The 18,420-nt window shown below is 35.6% G+C and overlaps 2 protein-coding genes across 2 annotated transcripts; both read left to right on the top strand.

Annotated features, from left to right (window-relative positions):
* Positions 1-5,442: 5,442 nt before the first annotated feature.
* Positions 5,443-13,717, top strand: LOC137712959 (uncharacterized). The gene is made up of 15 exons (XM_068452171.2): positions 5,443-5,730; positions 5,977-6,046; positions 6,737-6,838; positions 6,947-7,021; positions 7,147-7,399; positions 7,502-7,761; positions 8,684-8,837; positions 9,171-9,280; positions 9,361-9,448; positions 10,411-10,746; positions 10,866-10,940; positions 11,159-11,781; positions 12,421-12,529; positions 12,621-12,800; positions 13,276-13,717. Exons 5-15 carry the CDS (start codon positions 7,232-7,234, stop codon positions 13,450-13,452), a joined length of 2,280 nt encoding a protein of 759 aa, XP_068308272.2. The 5' UTR covers positions 5,443-5,730; positions 5,977-6,046; positions 6,737-6,838; positions 6,947-7,021; positions 7,147-7,231; the 3' UTR covers positions 13,453-13,717.
* Positions 13,718-16,057: 2,340 nt separating this feature from the next.
* Positions 16,058-17,903, top strand: LOC148691405 (uncharacterized). Its single transcript, XM_088684013.1, has 3 exons — positions 16,058-16,898; positions 17,014-17,086; positions 17,582-17,903. The coding sequence occupies exons 1-3, from the start codon at positions 16,058-16,060 to the stop codon at positions 17,901-17,903; spliced, it is 1,236 nt and encodes a 411-aa protein (XP_088540139.1).
* Positions 17,904-18,420: the final 517 nt, after the last annotated feature.

Below are 18,420 nucleotides of genomic sequence, written 5' to 3' on the forward strand. Positions count from 1 at the left end.
GAATCGATTAAGGTGATTTGGACATGTGAACCAACGACCTGCATAATGGATAGAGAATGATCTATCAGGACTTTGAAAGAGACTTTAAAAAAATACATTGAGTACTTGGAGTTAACAGAAGATTTGGCATAAAACCAAGCACAATAGCATTATAGGATTTATACATCCTAACAATAATGCAATGCTTGGGCGACATGTGAGAGTTTCAATAGCAAGTTACTGTGTTGAGCTCTCTCCCTAAGACAAATTTTGAATTGAAACGTGTGAATGTGTTTTGTTAATGTTAACATTGAATTGAAGGAGATTTAAAAATTATGATCCAAACAATTACGATAGAAAGTTAGATTTCGCACAAACTAGCTCATTGATATTTAGGAATGCCTCATTCTGAACACTTCTTATCTAAACTACCTACTAACATAACTCACTTTGTTAACCAAAAGAGGGTGAAAAAACAATTCAGTATTTTATATGCGTGAATTGACAAAAGGAAAGTCAAATATTTGAAGTAAATGAATAATCTTAGATCATGCTAGAAAAAATCTCTCACAAAACAATCAAAGCAGTTGAATTCACATAATAAAATCGATTTTTCAATTTCCATCTACATTCTATTGAATTTACATTAAGAATAGAGAAAATGATATTTAATAAACAACTTATTGAATCACATTATTGCTAGCTCATTGTGAGGCTAAGTCTACCCCTTCCCCTTTAGTGTAGATAAATCATTTGTTCAAAAAAAAAACAAAAAAAAATAATTTGACAACTAATTTAATCACATTATTATGCATGTGAGAAATACCTATTTTCATAACCGGCATTACACATCTCTTAAGATGTTTTGAATGTGTATAAAAATAGATAAAATAATATTTAATGAACAACTGATTGAATCGCATTATTGCTAGCTTATTATGAGGTACTAATTAAAAAAAATTGTACAAAAAGAATTAATTATTAAAAAAAAACTATTAAAATGACAAAATGACCCTACATTATTTGGTGCATTATTTTGGGTTGCTTTTGAATTTTTTTGTTTTGAGGGTATTTTTGTCCAAAATTTTTTGGTGAAGCTTGTGACCCCAAAAGAGATTGTTGGCTATATATATAAAGAAGATTATTATATATTGGATGAGTGTATGAGAAGTCTTGGTGTGCTCAAAAGTTATTCCATCTTTTTTGATTAATCGAATCATATAGAATGCATTCATGCGATTGAGAAAAGAAATTTTGCAGTTATCCTCAAATTTTACATTTAAAATCTTTTAATAAAAACAAAAAGGGTACTCGATTATTTTGTTTTATTTAATGTAGGTTGTTATGCATGAACGTGATTGATTGAAACGATTCATTTATAGTGTATGAGAAGTGATTTTTGCACACCCTATTTAGCCTCTTACACATTATTCTTTAACATTGACCATTTATTCCATTTGATTTATTTATTTTGATGATCATAAATAGAAAGAGGTGTGAGAAGTTAAAGGTGTGTAAAAATTATACGCACTCTAATTTATTTTATTTTTGAGAAAGTTACAATAGTCATTGATGAAAAAAATGAATAAATACACCAGAATGATATGATGCATTTATATGAGTCTCGAACTTAGTTGGAGATTTCAACCAGGTCATCTTGAAAAAGAGTGTCTTGCACACCAAGTTTACAAATCAAAGGTGATCCTCAACTAAAAAGTCAACAATTAGGTTAGGGGTTTTTTTCAAACCAAACTTATCATTCTCAGTTGATATATCAAAGTACGAGTTTATAAGCAACGCCATTAGGCATTAGTCTCTCGTTTCACATGTTGAAATCTGGCCTGCGCGAAAGATACATGAAGGCTTTTGCATTGTTCAAAACTGATCCCAAGTTGAGCTTTGTAAAGACATTTTTTTATCAACAAAGACAGAAAAGATTCGAATTTGAGACATCATTTAATAGTGTGAAGTGGAACAGTACCCAAAGCTAACTATTGGGTCTTTAGTAGTTTCTCTTCACAATATTAAAAACGTCAAAAGTTTGAATTTTACTGTCTCTTGTGATAAAAAAGAGAGTAAATTATAGCAATTATCCCTCAATTTTAATTAAATTGGAGCAATGGTCTCTCAACTAAAAATCCATTACCATAGGTCCCTCAATTCATCAAAATGTGTAGTTATAGTCTTTTTCATCAACTCTGTCAGAATTATATCAAAATGAATTATGTTGGAAGAACCATTGCTACAGTTGAGTTAAAGTTGAGGGATTATTGCTCAAATTAGGTTGAGACACCATTTTTCCAGTTGAATTAAGGTTGAGGGACCATTGATACAATTTCTCTTATTTAATTTTTCATATTTGCCCCTTGATTTAGCCTCACATGCATAACACATGACTCATTTTGACAGAAGTTCTAACGGAGTTGAAGAAAAGAACCATAACGGTACGTTTTAATAAGTTGAAGGAACATTGCTATAATTTACTCTAAAAAAATGTCATCAACATTGGATTTGATTTATAAAAAATTTAAAAAATAAATAAATAAATAAATAAAATAAAAAATAAAAAAATACGAAAGCGTTCGAAAGTATGAATTCTTTCATGACTTGGTAATACGTGGTCAAGCTTCCATCTTGCAATTCACGTAAAGCCTAATCAAGCTTTACAAAACAAAACAAAAAGAAGTCAAATTTAGTCTAAACTTACCTATTTTTAAGTCACTCAAATTTTATTTTTTTAGGAAGCTTTTACGAAAAACTACCGGTACTATTCACTTTAACGAAAAACTACATTATTACACTAAAAAGTTAATCCTAGTACTATTCACTTTACCTTTTATTTTGTTCTTATCGTTAAAATTCAAAATTTTCAATTCATTTTCATTAATTTTCCATATTTTTTTATCAGCTAACATGATGGATGGAGTTCACATAGTGACCTAGCCACTAGTGTTTTTCTCCCATCACAATATGATACTTAAATATATTTTACCATAAAGTAACATGGAATCAAACGGTTGACCAATAGAAAATCTGGTAATGATTAAAACTTTGACATATCAAATACTTGGGAGTGAAGGCCGATGTACAGTTGGACCAAGATGACATTAGAATCATTCGGAAATCCAGAAACAATAACTAAGTATATTTCGGTATCACTCAATAAGTGTTCTCGACAACATTTATATGATTGTTTTTGTATATATTGATATCTATTTTTATGTGCGCGAAATAGTTTGATTAACGATAACAAACATACCAAGTATTTGATGAAATGCCTGAATAAATAAACTTAATTTGTCTTGCCCTGCTTTACACTTCGTTTCTATCTAGAAAAAGCTTCGACCCCAAAATTCAAATCCTAAATCTCCGGATCACCATAAAAAATGATCAAAACCAGACTTCCTAGAGATCAAGATGATGCGGTGGTGGAAGGTACGTCGGGAATTTTATACGGCTTGAAAGAAAATCTATGTAATTTTATAGTCTTATCTACTCCCAAAAGCCTGTCCAATGTCCACCAACCATCGTTTCATTGTCACTAAAGTGTTCTTTTTGTCTTCGAAACTTAAACACTTTAAACATAAAGATTTTGTTTTCTATTCACCATATGGGAATCTTTTTATTAAACTATATTTCCATGTCCTAAAAAGTTGCCAAAAAGGGAAAGCAGTCCAACTTTCGATCTTCTATTTTAGGAAAGAGCTTTATTTTGTTGTTGGAAGCTCTACTTCATGTCGGGCCAATGACATAAACAAGGAGATTAAGATCTTTCTTTATCTTTTCTGTTGAAGGGTCCTTTTCATTATAATCGATATAGAAAGGGTATATTCATCAAGATAGCAAAAAGGAAAAAAAAATGTGGGAATTTTCAGTTTTTAAACAAAGGAGAAATAAAAAACAGAGAGAGAATGATGTTGTATAGTGATATAGTCAGTGATAGAGTCATAATTTTATAATAATGTGATCATAGTTTTGGCCAAAAAAACTTCATTTGATTACTTCGTCGAGCTCCTGGTGGGTATCTGCCGAGTTATGCTGCGTTTTATTGGAATCTACAAAGCTTGTCAAGTGAGACATTTTATCAAACACTTATTACGGATCATAAGTCACACACAAGAAGTAGGATAAGAAAGACAAAAGAATAAAAGAATAAAATCAACAAACTATACATCGGGTTTGAACAAAGGAAGTAGCAAGTTGTAATTTAGTATTTTTGACTCATTCTTTCAGTTTGTCACAATTGTGTATATGATACAATTATACATAAAATAAAATAAAAATTAGGATTATGAAGCTATTGGAGTTATGAGCAGCCAATGACCTCATTTTGGCTTTGCCATTGGATATAGCTTTAGCCACCAAGTGCCAAGAGATCAACACTCCTAAATAGTTAGTGATCATACATTAAAGAGTTTTGAACGAAAATTAGACATATGTGCCATACTCTATAACAATTTGGAGTATGGAATGTAATAATGATGGTTTTCTGGATCACCAGGTGACCAAAGAATGTATGGTCGTCAGCTCAAATTTTGATATTAAGGACGGAGAATAAATAAACATGCTTTTGTTATTTTAATCAACCTTTAATATCAAATCTAAGCTTGAGTGATTATAACTATTATAGGGTGTTTCAGTGGTTAGGGACGAATTCTAGGCCGGTATTTCACATGGCACGCCATGCGTTCGATTGTGGCCAAGTCAACAACTGATCCCTTTTTGAGGAAAAAAGGCATGAGTGATTATAAATCCTTGGTCACTAGCATACCGAAAGAACGAGACTCAGAGCTGTAATATACAAAAGTGGGAAAGTCCATTGGATTTGAATTTAAGTTGTAGTTTTTAAATAATAAATTATGTTTGGTCCTCGGTTGGAGACGATTTTTTGTGACAGAGCTAAAACGAGCCATATTTAGCCCTCTGGCCCTCCAAGATATTAATATTTTAATGAACAGTATATGGTCATATTTGGCTCAATCTCCAACCGAGGGCCAAAGGGCCATAGGGCCAAACATATTATTTAAATTTAAAAACTACAACAACTTAAATTAAATGCACGTTTATCATCTTTGATAGGAATCTTATATTTGGGGCATCCATTATATTTGTCCCACATCAGGAGAGAATTGAGCAAGCAAAAGCTTGCATGTGTGGCACCCATTATACTTGTCTCACATTGGCTGTGGGAGATGTTTGAGCAATCAAACATGCTTATAAAAACAACATCCCCATATAACCAATTACCTTTCTAGGCCTTAATTAAATATTCTTTTTAAATTTTTGGTAAAAAAAAAAAACTGTAAAAAAAAAAAGAAATTAAAAAACAACGGCTAGCTGATGTCAGCTAGCTGTTGAGATTCAAATTTTTTAACCTGGCCCGTGGTCGGCTGGTTGGCTCATTTGGCCCGCCCGGTTTGGCCCTTTGGTCTTTTTTTGTCCAGTGAGGCCAATAAGCCCTTTGACCTTGTTCTTGATTGAAAACGATTTTATAACTATTTTCGACCTTTTGGTTCTTTGAACCCTTTGATTGGAGATGAGCTAAGCCTCAAATCAAGGGCTCACCTAATTACATCCATAAGCCATAAGACGCAGCCCACCGGTAACGTGGCAATTCGTTGACGCCTGACTCGACTGTTAGGTTCTTCGGTTAGTCCTTTCCGTCCCCAAACATTACCACAGTCCGAGTCTCTGAGATGTTCGCCCTCTCTACTGTGATCGTCCCAAAACTTCCGATTGTCAATTCATCTGGTAACTTCCTCTCTCTCTCTCTCTCTCTCTCTCTCTCTTCCGCGTTGTGGAATTGTGCGTAAATTGTGAGAAAATAGGAGGAATTTGAACAAATTGTAGTTAGGGTTTGATTGAGGGATTTTTTTACCGTTTTGTAGCTGACATTGTTAGCAGAGCTCATGTAATTTTCAATTGTACGATTTTTATTAAATTTATATATATTTTAAAAAATTGTTTATTTATTTAGTTTTGCTATTTCTTTCACAGTTAGGGGGATATGAAAGAAAGGAACTCTACTTCCACGCTTAAGAGAATTTTAGTGACTTGTACTGCTCAGGTATGTAAATGTCTCTCCTTTTTTGTAAGTATTGATTATATTAATTATACGTGAATGAATACATTTTGATCCAAGAAGATTTGTTTCTTCTTGTGTTGGGCGGTTTTGCTGTCGAATTTGTTGATTTTGAAATATTTAATTTTAGTTTAAGGTGCCAAGGGATTAGGAGAAGCTGCACAGAGACTTTTAGTACCAGGGCATTTAGTCAAGGTTTTAAATTTCGGTTGAAAAGATGCAGCCTTAAATTTTCGATGCACGGGAAGTTTTTGGTTGTTGTGAAGTTTGAAGCTTTGCACGAACAATAGAGTGTGATGCATGTTTAAAATGTTAATTATTATGTAGAGTTTTACTTAATCCGGAAATATGAAATTGTCCGAGAGTGGAATGGAATATAGGCAGGAAATATTTATGTTGTGGTATTGAATAAGCATTTTAAGATTGAATATATCTATTTATCATAAACATTGACATCATATTCAAGTAGAAGAAGAGAGATTATAATAGCTTCTATAATTAATCTTTTGTGTCCTTTTGGTTACATTGTACAGTCTTTAAAAAACATTAAAAACAGACAGTTTGGAGAACAAAGTTTTTATTTTAAACCGATATAGTCTAGGAGCTGGTCGTATACAAAACCCTGGATCTGTATGGTGTATTGTGCAATATTTTTAATATATCTCTTCCATGTAGGCAAAAGAATACGGGGGTTGTGTTGCAGCAAAAGTTCCACAGGTTGAACGGGATATGTGCTTGAAAGAATTTCTCGCATTAAAGAGTTGCATGCAAAACGCGGTACCATTTTCATTATTAATAGTACATATGTCATATTGTATGGAAGCTCTATACTTGTAATCTTCTAGACAAATTGTTTTTGAGTGTGCTTTTTTTGCCTCTGAATAGCTGCGAAAAAAGCCTTGAGCCAGCAAGTGTGACCTTCTGTGCGTGGAGATAGTAGTTGGATGCATTCTGAAAAAGGTGCTTCATGCTTCTAGAAAATTTTCATTAACTTTCATACTGTTCCACTAACTTGATCCTTTAGAGTATCTAGTTCGTCTCTTTCTTCCTGTACCTTATACAATTTTTTGTTTTTGTTTTTTCAGTGCTGAGCCTGGTTGAGGATTATCCGTAGCAGTACTTGCTAATCCCACAATAACTATTCAAAAGCCTGAAAATCAATTAAACAAGATGTCTGGAAAAGCATCAAGTTCACAGTCTAGTATTGGTTTGAGCGGGTCTGGTGCTCTATCACATGTTTATATTCCGTATCTGCCCCTAAGAAGCAGCGTAGCTGGATCAAGGGGTTTATTTTATGATGATGGCAATAAGTTGCTGCTTTCCCCAACATCAGATCAGGTAATATGATATTTGTATTTGAATGGTTCCAATTCTTTAAGTCTTTAATTCCAATTTGATCCAGATGGTGTGTTTCTTTTCCTATTTTTTTCTTGGAGATAGGTCTTCTGTTGGAAGACTGTTCCCTTTGATCCTGTGGTTACTCCTACTTCTGATTCAATAACTGAAGGGCCCATCTTATCTATTCGGTATTCCTTAGATGCAAAGTTTATAGCAATCCAAAGATCTGATCATGAGATACAGTTTTGCGATAGAGGAAGTGGGGAAACTTTTAGTCAGAGGTGCAAGTCAGAGTCTGAGAGCATACTGGGATTTTTTTGGACAGATTGCCCATTGTGTGATATTGTATTTGTAAAGACCAGGTAAGGATATGTTTCCTCACATTTTATATGAATATTACTGATACAATTTATTACTTGAATTGTGGATTATTCATATAATCATTATCTATGTAGTTTTTGGTTGGACATATGGTTCTTTGGGAAGCAAAAAATATTAATGCAAAAGGGCTGGACATATGTTTCTCTGCTGTCATACTCTATAAAGCACATACATTCCAAAAATTAAGATATGGACTACTGGATATGGATGCGCCCTACTACGGCTGCATGCATATCCAAATGTGTATTGGTTAAGTTTGGATACGGAAAGGATATTTGACAAATGTGCATGGTATTTTGTCCGGATTCTGTGTTAAGTAGGACCAACACAGGGTAATGTATTTTGATATCTTGGAGGTGAGGGACTGTTGTGCTGCAAGTAGAGAGAGCAGGTTATTGTTATGCCCAATCTTTCCTCCACTTGTCTCACATGGTAAAGGATGTCTGGTCATCAAGAAGAAGTTAAATTGCTACATTTCAAGTAGCATTATTAATCAAGTAATAGTATAGTTGCCATAAAAGATTATAATTGGGTCATTGCTGGAGGGTTTTTTTAATTTCTTTTTTTAAATTACTATATTTAATGAGTGCTTTCTTGGTTATTTGGATAGAATTGCATTTTCCCACTCAAAACATGCCATGCTTTTTGCGTATAATGTGGCCATTCAGTTACATGGTCAAGAAACTTTGTCTTTGTTGTGGTTCCATGCAAAGGATTTCTAGGTGGAGGGTCTGGTGTCGTACCAAATCTTGAGTTTAGAGCAGATAGAGCATGTTTTGTGAAATGTTTCTAGGGAATCATCTTTACAATAACAATTTTTTTCTTATTGTTCTCTCAACCTCATTTGCTATACCCCAAGGTTTTGCCTTTCATTCGTTTTGCTAACATGGATTTCAATCTCAGTGGACTGGACTTGTTTGCTTGCAATTCTGAGTCAAAATCACTCCAATTGGTTGAGACGAGGAAATTGAATGTGAGTTGGTATGTTTACACACATGAAAGCCGCATGGTTCTTCTTGCTTCAGGAATGCAGTGCAAAACCTTCAATGGTTTTCAGGTATGTGTAAATCTGATTATGTTTTCGTTTAAATCTTTAAGTTTGCTGTCTTAGCATTAAGAAAAATGGATCAGGAAATTACTTCCATGAACAATTGTTGCTGTAACACGTGGCAGTATTTTTTAATTTCATTTCGTTGTTAAATCTTTAGTGGGAAAAAGCTTTGTTGTTGTTGTATTTCGTTGTTAAAGAGATGTAAAAGAGTTACTCATAAGATAGTTTTCTCTGTCTTGTAGTCCCATTGTAATTATCTTTATTAGCATAGTTATTCATTTATATGCATGTATTTCTCTAATTTTTAGTCTTGACACATGTGCTACTTCTTCTGGGTAGCTCTCGTCTGCAGGCATTATTCGTCTGCCAAAGTTTGAGATGGCAATGGCTAAATCCGAAGCTAACAATAAACCTGTCCTTGCTGCTGAAGATGTTTTTATAGTCACTGTGTAGGTTCCTGTCCTTTTTTTTTGCCCGTTTTTATTGGCCAACCAAAATCAAGGCTTATATACTGTCTTTCTTTGTTCAGCTATGGCAGAATATACTGCCTGCAAGTTGATAGGATTGCAATGCTCCTCCATTCTTACAGGTTTTACCGTGATGTGGTTGTACAACAGGTAAGTTTTGTGTTCAAACTCTGTTAAAATGTTTTGATCCACTTTAATTTGAAACGTCAATCAATTGGCCCTAGTGATGAGGTTGGGTGGGAAAATGGGTTGGGATTTAGCTAGATGAAGGCTTTGATTCCCTTTATGAGAGCATCTCCAATGGGAAGATGCAAAATTGAGATGCAAAAAACCATATTTACATTCCATTTTACATTTCCAGGAGATGTAAATGGGAGTTCTACTTGAATGGGAGAGATGTAAATATGAGCCCCATTTAATTCTCTCTTTGATTGGCGGGACCCACCACTAAACCAAAAGATGAAAAAAGATTAAACTTAGGATACATCTCTCCATTGGAGAGTTTTCTGGCAAACCAAAAATGTAAAATACACATTTCAACATATTTTTCATCTCCCATTGGAGATGCTCTGATAACCAAAAAAATGTCAACCAATTGGTTGCAGGCTATGTAACATGAGAATGTTATGCGAGGGCATTATTTATATATTCCACTGATGCATCTGAGATACTCTAGTGACATATCTAAATTTGTTGGTGTTTCCAAGGATACTAGCACGACTAAATTACATTTAAATGTATAGACAAATTACTGGAGAGTAAACTGCCAATCCTTAGAAATCCTGCTTTAGATTGTTTTGGATGGTTATCTTTATTTTTAGGCTACTTGTGTAATTGGGGCTGGCTTCCTTGTTAGTATCACTTTTTGGTTTTACTTCTCAATTTTCAGCATAAATAAATAAAAAGGCCCTGCGTATCTTATATTTATGGATATGAAAATGTGGATCTTATTGGTGGGAGATATATGTGAGAGTTTCGGTGCATTAATGAGTAAATAATGGCTTCATGTGATCAGTTTAATTTGAGTGCATTTATGGGTAAACCTTGGCTTCATGTGGTCACTATTTACATCTACTCATTCTACACAAATGATGTTTGCCTAAATTTTTCAGGGTTCTTTGCCAATTTATTCAAGCAAGGTTGCTGTGAGTGTGGTTGATAATGTACTGCTTGTGCATCAAGTTGATGCGAAGGTTGTTATACTGTATGACATATTTGCAGATTCCCAAGCACCCATATCCGCCCCACTTCCTCTATTATTCAGGGGTTTCCCCAGGTCTAATTCTTCTTCCCAGAGATCCAATAGGGACGATAACGAAAGTTCAGAAGTTAATGTTTTAAGTGATCATGAAGCAATTGTCTATGGAGATAATTGGACTTTTCTTGTTCCTGACCTCATCTGTGATGTTGCTAATCAACTTTTGTGGAAGATTCATTTAGATTTGGAGGTAAGTTTCCATTAATTTCCTTTTGTTTAATCTAGTAATGAGATTTCTTTTCTTCCATTGAATAAGAATAGTAAAAGGGTTCTTTTCTTGCATTAACCTCTCTTTCTCCCTGTTTCTAGGCAATTTCTGCCAGTAGCTCAGAAGTACCATCAGTACTTGAATTCTTGCAACGGCGGAAGTTAGAAGCGAATAAGGTAGAATTTGGTTTCGGTATGCTCATCAGTTGCTAGATTTTTGTCTCTTCTAAGGTCAGCTGCTTACAGCATGCAATTATATGATATTTTTAGTGTGCATTTTGGTTTGCTTATTATTTCAAAACCATTTTACCATCCAAGATGGTGTTTCATTACCTTTTTTCCAGTCGAACTGCTTAATTACTGTTGGCGATAACTTTGTTCCATTTCCTTTTCAGGCTAAACAACTGTGCTTATCAATAGCACGCACTGTTATTCTAGAACGGAGACCTGTGTCTACAGTTTCCTGGGCATTAGATGTTTTAGTTTCCTCGTACTCCCACTCTGTTAAGACAGGCACTTATCTTAAGGGAATAAATTCTGCAAAAACTTCTGGTGAGCCACAGACGAGTGTCCCTGGATCTAGTGCTGATTTATCTTCTAGAAGAGTAGACACAGTTGGGAAATCCGTTAAATATGAATCTGCTTCTGGATTGGACAGTGAATCGCCTAATAGATTTTTAACCTATTCAAATTCCGACTCTGAAGATAATGCAAGCTTTGAAGCACCAAATGCCACTTCAAATAACTCTCAGTTGTTCGATGGAAAAGTGGACATGGGGAAGTTAACCGGTGCTGAAACTTCTAGCGGTGAGGTTCGGTCTTCATCGTTGCAATATCAGGTTCTTAGATCGGGCAACAGCTCATTGGATGCTAATGGTTCAGAGCAGCAAGAGTCCCAACCGACCTCTCCAGCAATTTCACCTGATGAAATGTACAGTTTTGTGTTTGCACCTGTTGAAGAAGAGATTATTGGAGAACCTTCGTACTTGGTTGCCATCATTGTTGAGTTTCTTCGCAGGTATGACATATATTTATGAATCTTTCAGTGAGGGCCTTGAATGCAGTCATGATGGGCTTAGGTACAGAGTTTTAGCCTTACATTTATTCTCTGCACTGCGCAGTTTTAGAAAGGCTCTTCATGAATTGTATTTGCAATACACAGCTAATGTGCGTATTTCATATTTGAGGAGTAAAGCACCTGGGGTTTGACTAGTTGGTTGATTGTTTTTACTAAAACAGGTGGATGTTGCACAACTGTAAATTGCCTACAAAGGCGCATATCCTATAAATAATTGTTTTTACTAAAACAGACCGATTTTTCTATTTGGCTTGAAGTAAACTTATTATTTTCGCCATTACTACTCCTTTGGCAGGCTTGATTATTGGATATTGAAACCGTAGTTGCCCCCCTTTTGTAATTCTTTTTTCTCCTCCTCTCTAGTAGAAAACATTGATGATTGTGAACCTGGTGATTTCAAGTTATCATTTGCTCGATCGGTTCAGCCTGTGGGGCTAGCCTACCTAGACCCGAACCTACTTTTAAGATGTCTCCAGAATATTAAGTTTCCTGTGATGGGTGTGAAATTAAATACTTTAATTTTGAATGTACAAGGCAATGATCACAGTTCGTTACTCTATTTATTTGCTATTTTTGCAGTGCTAATCTGGAAAAGGTTGAAGTCCATCCTAATCTCTATGTCCTGACCGTACAATTGCTGTCACACAGTGAGCGATATGCAGAACTTGGGCAGTTTGTCATAAACAAGGTATATGAACAGCCTATTAGAAATGTATGCTTGCGACAGTATGCTGCTTATGTTTGATCTGATAGTCACGGTGAAAACTGTTTCTCAACAGATTCTTGAACCTTCTAAAGAAGTAGCAATGCAACTCCTAGAGTCTGGCCGTCAGAACTCTCGAACAAGGAAGTTGGGTTTAGATATGCTGAGGCAGCTTTCTTTACATCATGACTATGTACTGTTACTAGTGCAAGATGGATATTACCTTGAAGCATTACGCTATGCACGGAAGTACAAGGTAATTCCTACCTTGGAATCTGAGGAAAGAAAGGATTTATGTGTATATTCTTAATCAGATAGCCAATACATTTTCCTGTTGGTTTTGCATCTGTTTAATTTTTGCTTTGTTTTAACGTCAATCGCCACTCCTTAGTGCTTAGCCTCTTGCTGTTGAGACTGCTGAACCTATTATGTTGTGTTTAGTGATTAGCGTTGCAAATTTCCTTTGTTTAGACCCGAAGATGTTTTCTTGAACTGTCATTGCTGTATCCTTTTCCATTCTTTATTGAATTTCCTTTTTTTTTTCTTTTTCTTTTTCAATTATTGAATTCTTTGGTATAGTTCTTTATGTGCCATATTTTCCCGGCTGTATATGGTAATTTTTTATTTTATTTTATGAAAGCACTTTTCCTAACTTTATTGTGTTAAAATAAAAGGTTACAATTCTCTCATGCACTTTGAGAATGATTAACACTGTAATTTGAAATTTTCAGGTCAGTACCATCCGACCTTCGCTGTTTCTTGAGTCAGCATTTACCTACAACGATTCGCAACATTTAGCTGCAGTCCTCAGATTCTTTTCGGATTTCATTCCTGGATTCAGAGACACATCAGATCACGACACATACTACCGCATTCTCAACGAGAGGAACTCATCCATTACTGCTTGAAGTTTTTCATAGTATGGCTAGGACAACTGAATGGTGCCGTAATTAGTAAGTGCGTTACAAGTTTTCAGAACTCCTTGAAAGTACTACGTAATTATTTTCAGTTATCCGTTTACAAAAATGAAAAATATAATGTAATATCTTTCTTCTAGTTTCATAATTCATTCCAGAAAAGAAAAATGTATCGTTCCGGTAATCTACTAAATGGTTACATTTTTGAATGAGTATGTGAAATACTATTTGCTTGAGTATATTGGCCTTCCAAGCACCTATCGGTTCAGTTTGTGCTCAAAGGGCACGCCATTTGTATATTATATGCCTTGGCATTAGTCTATTTCCTAGATAAACCTGCCTTGAGGAGAAAAGCTTACATGGGACAAATTCACTGTTATCCTAACGTCTCGGTTGTATTGTACAATGCCACATGTGAGTTTCTCTTCACATGACATTGCATTGCTAGAGCAAGAACGTCAGCGTGGCCGTAAATTCGTTTCATATAAGATGTTATCTAAGTTGTTTTTTGCAAGGGAATACTTAACTTATGCGGAACCCACAAATTTCCCTCCGTAAGCTTTATTTCAACCTAAGAGTATTACCATCATAGCATCTGGAATACACTTATGTGAACATTTTCTCCATGGAATCATGCACTGGTTAAAACTTCTAATCAAAAGTTGCCTAATCAAGTACAATAATAACCACCTACGAACCCATAACCCTAAATAGCTCCCTCATTTGATAGAATTATTTCTCAGGTAGATAGATAAAGGCCAGATGGGAATATGCAAATTGAAATGGCAACATTTATTCCTTCCCCTTTGGAGTAAACAAGCTAAAAACAGTCCTCAAACACTAGCGCTAATATAGGTAAACCATATGTTTCTATAACTAGTTATAACTGTTTTCTTTGATTTGATTCAAATGTTTCATATTTTGTTTGTGTTATATATATTTGGGTAGCAAAACATGTTGCCTCAGCAGAATGTACCCGTCAAGGGCCACACAACCCCAACAGTGTTTAACGATTGGAAGTTAAAGTCAAGCAGGTTTATGTGTGGAGGAAGTGGAGGAAAAGAAGATAAAGACACAAGACATGGACAAGACATGGAATAGGAGAGTACATGTTTATTAGGACCACCTGAGAGAGAGAGAGAGAGAGAGAGAGAGAGAGAGAGAGGACTTGGTTATGATCAATTAAGCCAAGTACTATGGCCTACTAAAAATGCATGGACTTAAACTTTTCTCTCATCTACATTTTTGCTATTCTCAAATAAGCACACGAGTCCTTGAACACTTGCAAACACCAAGGAAAAAAAAGTCAAGTTGCCCATGTTAGATTCCAAGAGAATGAGAGAGTTTCGACAAAGCTTGAAACAATAATGTAGAGGGGAGTGAATTGGAGCAGTGTTTCTTGAATTATTACCCAATTTACTTTAGTCCCAAAATTTGGTTTCTTTATTTTTTAGTCCTTAAACTTCTTCAATGTCTCATTTTTGTCCGTGCTGTTACTTGTGTATAGTATAACTATATGTATGTTTTAACCACACATATGTGTTGCACCCGATTAATTTTTTTAACCTTATAAAGGAAACGACATATTTCATGTATAAAAGGGAAAAATATTTCAATCAAATTAAGAATATGACCCCAAGAAGAGGATACTTGAAAACAAAAATATAAAACTACAAAACAATAATCACAAATGTTGCGAGACTTAAAAAAGAGGAAGATCCATAAGACCCAGTACATTCAATGCTGTAAAATCATTTGAGAGATAAAACCTCTCACAATAATTAATTGTGGGATAAAAAAAGAGTCATGCTTCTATCTGGACATAGTGCTTTCCCTATCCCACTTTTAAGAGGCCAAAATATGTGTTCTTTTAGAAGAACGAAGAGGAAATTTAAGTTTATAAGTTTATCTACTGTTAGATATAGCAGGGATAATTTAAGTTGCGGGTTCTTGTTTGTTTAGTTATAGAAAGAATAATTTTAGTTCATAAGTTTATCACCACTAGATTGATGAGGACCTTAAGATAGCAGCATTGTTACAAAGTTTTGCTCACAGTGAATGTTTGTCCCCGAATAATTTTTGAATCAATGACTGTTGCCGTGAGTAATCTTTAGAATTAGGACCGTAAATATTGTGTAAATGTTAGAGTCCTTTATTAGGAAGGATATCTCTTGTGTTCTTTTTTTGTTTTCCTTTGAGAACAAGGATAGTATGTACTTATATACCAAATTATGCAATACATGAAAATTAAGCCATAAATTTCTATTTGGCATCGGAGCCTAAACGTAACCCTAAAAAAGTTCTATTGTGCTACTGCTATTGCATGTTCAAGACTGCAGACTTATGTTCTTGTTGAGTTCGTTGCAGCAAACCGAAAGCTGCAAGAGTATTGCCTGCCGTGCTCCGCGGGTGCAACTGTGTGTGATCCATGACAGGTGTTAAGGAAGGATCAGGGCTAAAATTGGAGGGTGGGTCGCATGGCTCGGCCAACAATTCAATTTTGAGTCCGATTGTAATTTAGAGTGATGCTTCAAACATACCAAATACTGTAAAACTCAATGGATCAAATTATCCTCTTTGGTCCAAAGTATTAGAGATGCATATCGCTGGGCGTGGTAAGAAAGGGTTTGTGACAGGGAGTATTAAAGAGCCCAAGGAAGATAGTGTCAAGTATGAAACTTGGGAGACTGGGAATGCAATTGTAAAAGGGTGGTTCATTAATTCCACGGATCTTACCACCATGGGGTTTTTCATCCATCTTCATACCGCTAAAGAAGTATGGGAAGAAGTTGCTCGAACGTATTATGATGGGACTGATATCTCTCAGATTTATGAGTTGAAGGTAAAGTCATTCCGACTTCGACAAAAGGGGCGACCTTTTGGTGTATACTATGTTGATCTCAAAGCGGTCTGCCAAGAATTGGATCAAAGAAGACCAATCAAGATGGAATGTGTTATTGACTTGAAGACACTTCGAGAAGAAATCCAACTGGACATTGTGTATGCTTTTCTAACAGAACTTGATGATATATTTGATAAAGTGCGTAGTGATATTTTGAGAACTCAACCTTTACCATCCGTTGAGGAAGTGTTTTTTGTTGTTAGGCAGGAATCACAAGGCTATGCTACTATGATGGGAGGCAGTGCCATTGGGAATCAAGGAGGAACACCACCCGTGGCTTTGGTGTCACGACCACCATCGTCTGGCCGGTCCTATAGCTCGTCGTCATCAACAAATTCTCGCCTATTTACTCGAGAAAATAAAGATGATTTGAAGTGTACTTTTTGTGGGCAAACCTGTCATGCGGAAGATGCATGTTTTAAAAAACATGGTGTACCTGAATGGTTCCCAAAATTGAAGAAAAAATTACATCCAAATGAGCATGCTGCTAATGGAGCCAGTGGGAGTCGTGCATCCGTAACCGCCGCAACACCTGGTAACAAGGAGGTCGTGCATACTCAAGGGGATCCGAGTCAAACTTTGTTGACTAGGATTCACCAATCCTAGTGAATCTTCGTCCAATATAGGTACTGTTGGACGTGTTCTTTTAGCCTCCGTGACTGAGCACCATACAGGTTGGATTTCGGACTCTGGTGCAACTGATCATATTACATTCGATAAAAAGTTATTTTCATGTATGGCAACGATTTATCAAAAGTGTGTAGCAAAGACGAATGACACCGCTACCATGGTGACTGGGGTTGGCACGGTGAACCTCACGCGGTCTCTCTCTCTTCACCACTGCTTGCTTGTTCTGTCATTATTTCATCATTTATTATCTATTCCCTAAGTTACTGAGCAATTGGATTGTGTTGTACTTATGTATCGGTTTTTTTGTTTACTTCGGGTTATTTAGACCAAGGAAATAACTGGACGTGGCACTAAGAGTGATGTGTTGTATTATGTGGTTGATGTCGTTCCTAGCAGAGCTAATGCAATTTGAGCATCCCGTATAAGTAATCTACAAGAAGTTTGGTTGTTGCATTGTCCGTTAGGATATGCTTATTTTGGTTATTTAAGGCGTATGTTGCCTAGTTTGTTTCATGAAATAAAAGAATCAGACTTACATTGTGAAATATGTATTCTTGCTAAGAGCCATCATGCTTCGTTTTCTCCTAGTATGAATAAAAGATTGCTTCCGTTTGAGCTTGTGCATTCAAATGTTTGGGGGCTTTCGCTAGTTAATACCGTTTCAGGGGTTAAGTGGTTTGTTGCATTTGTTGATGATTGCACTCGTATGACATGGGTATATGTGTTGAAACATAAAAGTGATGTTAGTATGATTATTCGGTCTTTTTCTCATATGGTGGCTATACAATATTCCTCCGTTATTAAGGTTCCCCATTCTGATAACAGGGGTGAATATGTTAACTCTGAGCTATCTTCGTTTTTCTGTGATCAAGGAATCCTCCATGAGACAACTTGTCCTCATACCCCATAACAAAATGAGGTTGCTGGGAGAAAAAATCGTCATATTTTGGAAATCGCTCGTCCATTGCTTATTGGTGCATTTGTACCTAAGAGTTTTTGGCCAAACCCTATTACTTATGCAGTGTATGTAATTAATCGCATGCCATCAAGGGTTGTAGAATTTCGTACTCCACTCCAAGTATTGACGAAACATGTTCCTGTTTCTCTACCAACACTCTTACTCCTTGGGTGTTTGTATGTGTTTCTTATGTTCATATCCATAAGATTAATCGTATTAAATTGGATCCCTGTGCTCTTCGGTGTGTCTTTGTTGGATTTGCATCCCAACAGAAAGGTTATAAGTGCTACCACCTGAAACTTGCTGCATGTATGTAACTATGGATGTGACCTTTTCTGAATCAGAATATTTTTATACTCTAGCATCGTCACCTTTCGATCACAAGGGGGAAAATGCTAGTATTTGTGATCTTGATGGTGTTTTTGGGTGGTTGGATGTGCAAGACGTAATTACTTCAGGGGGAGTGCAT

The sequence above is a fragment of the Pyrus communis genome, chromosome 14, assembly GCF_041283825.1.
Source record: "Pyrus communis isolate YQ-2024b chromosome 14, ASM4128382v1, whole genome shotgun sequence".
Lineage (NCBI taxonomy): Eukaryota > Viridiplantae > Streptophyta > Magnoliopsida > Rosales > Rosaceae > Pyrus > Pyrus communis.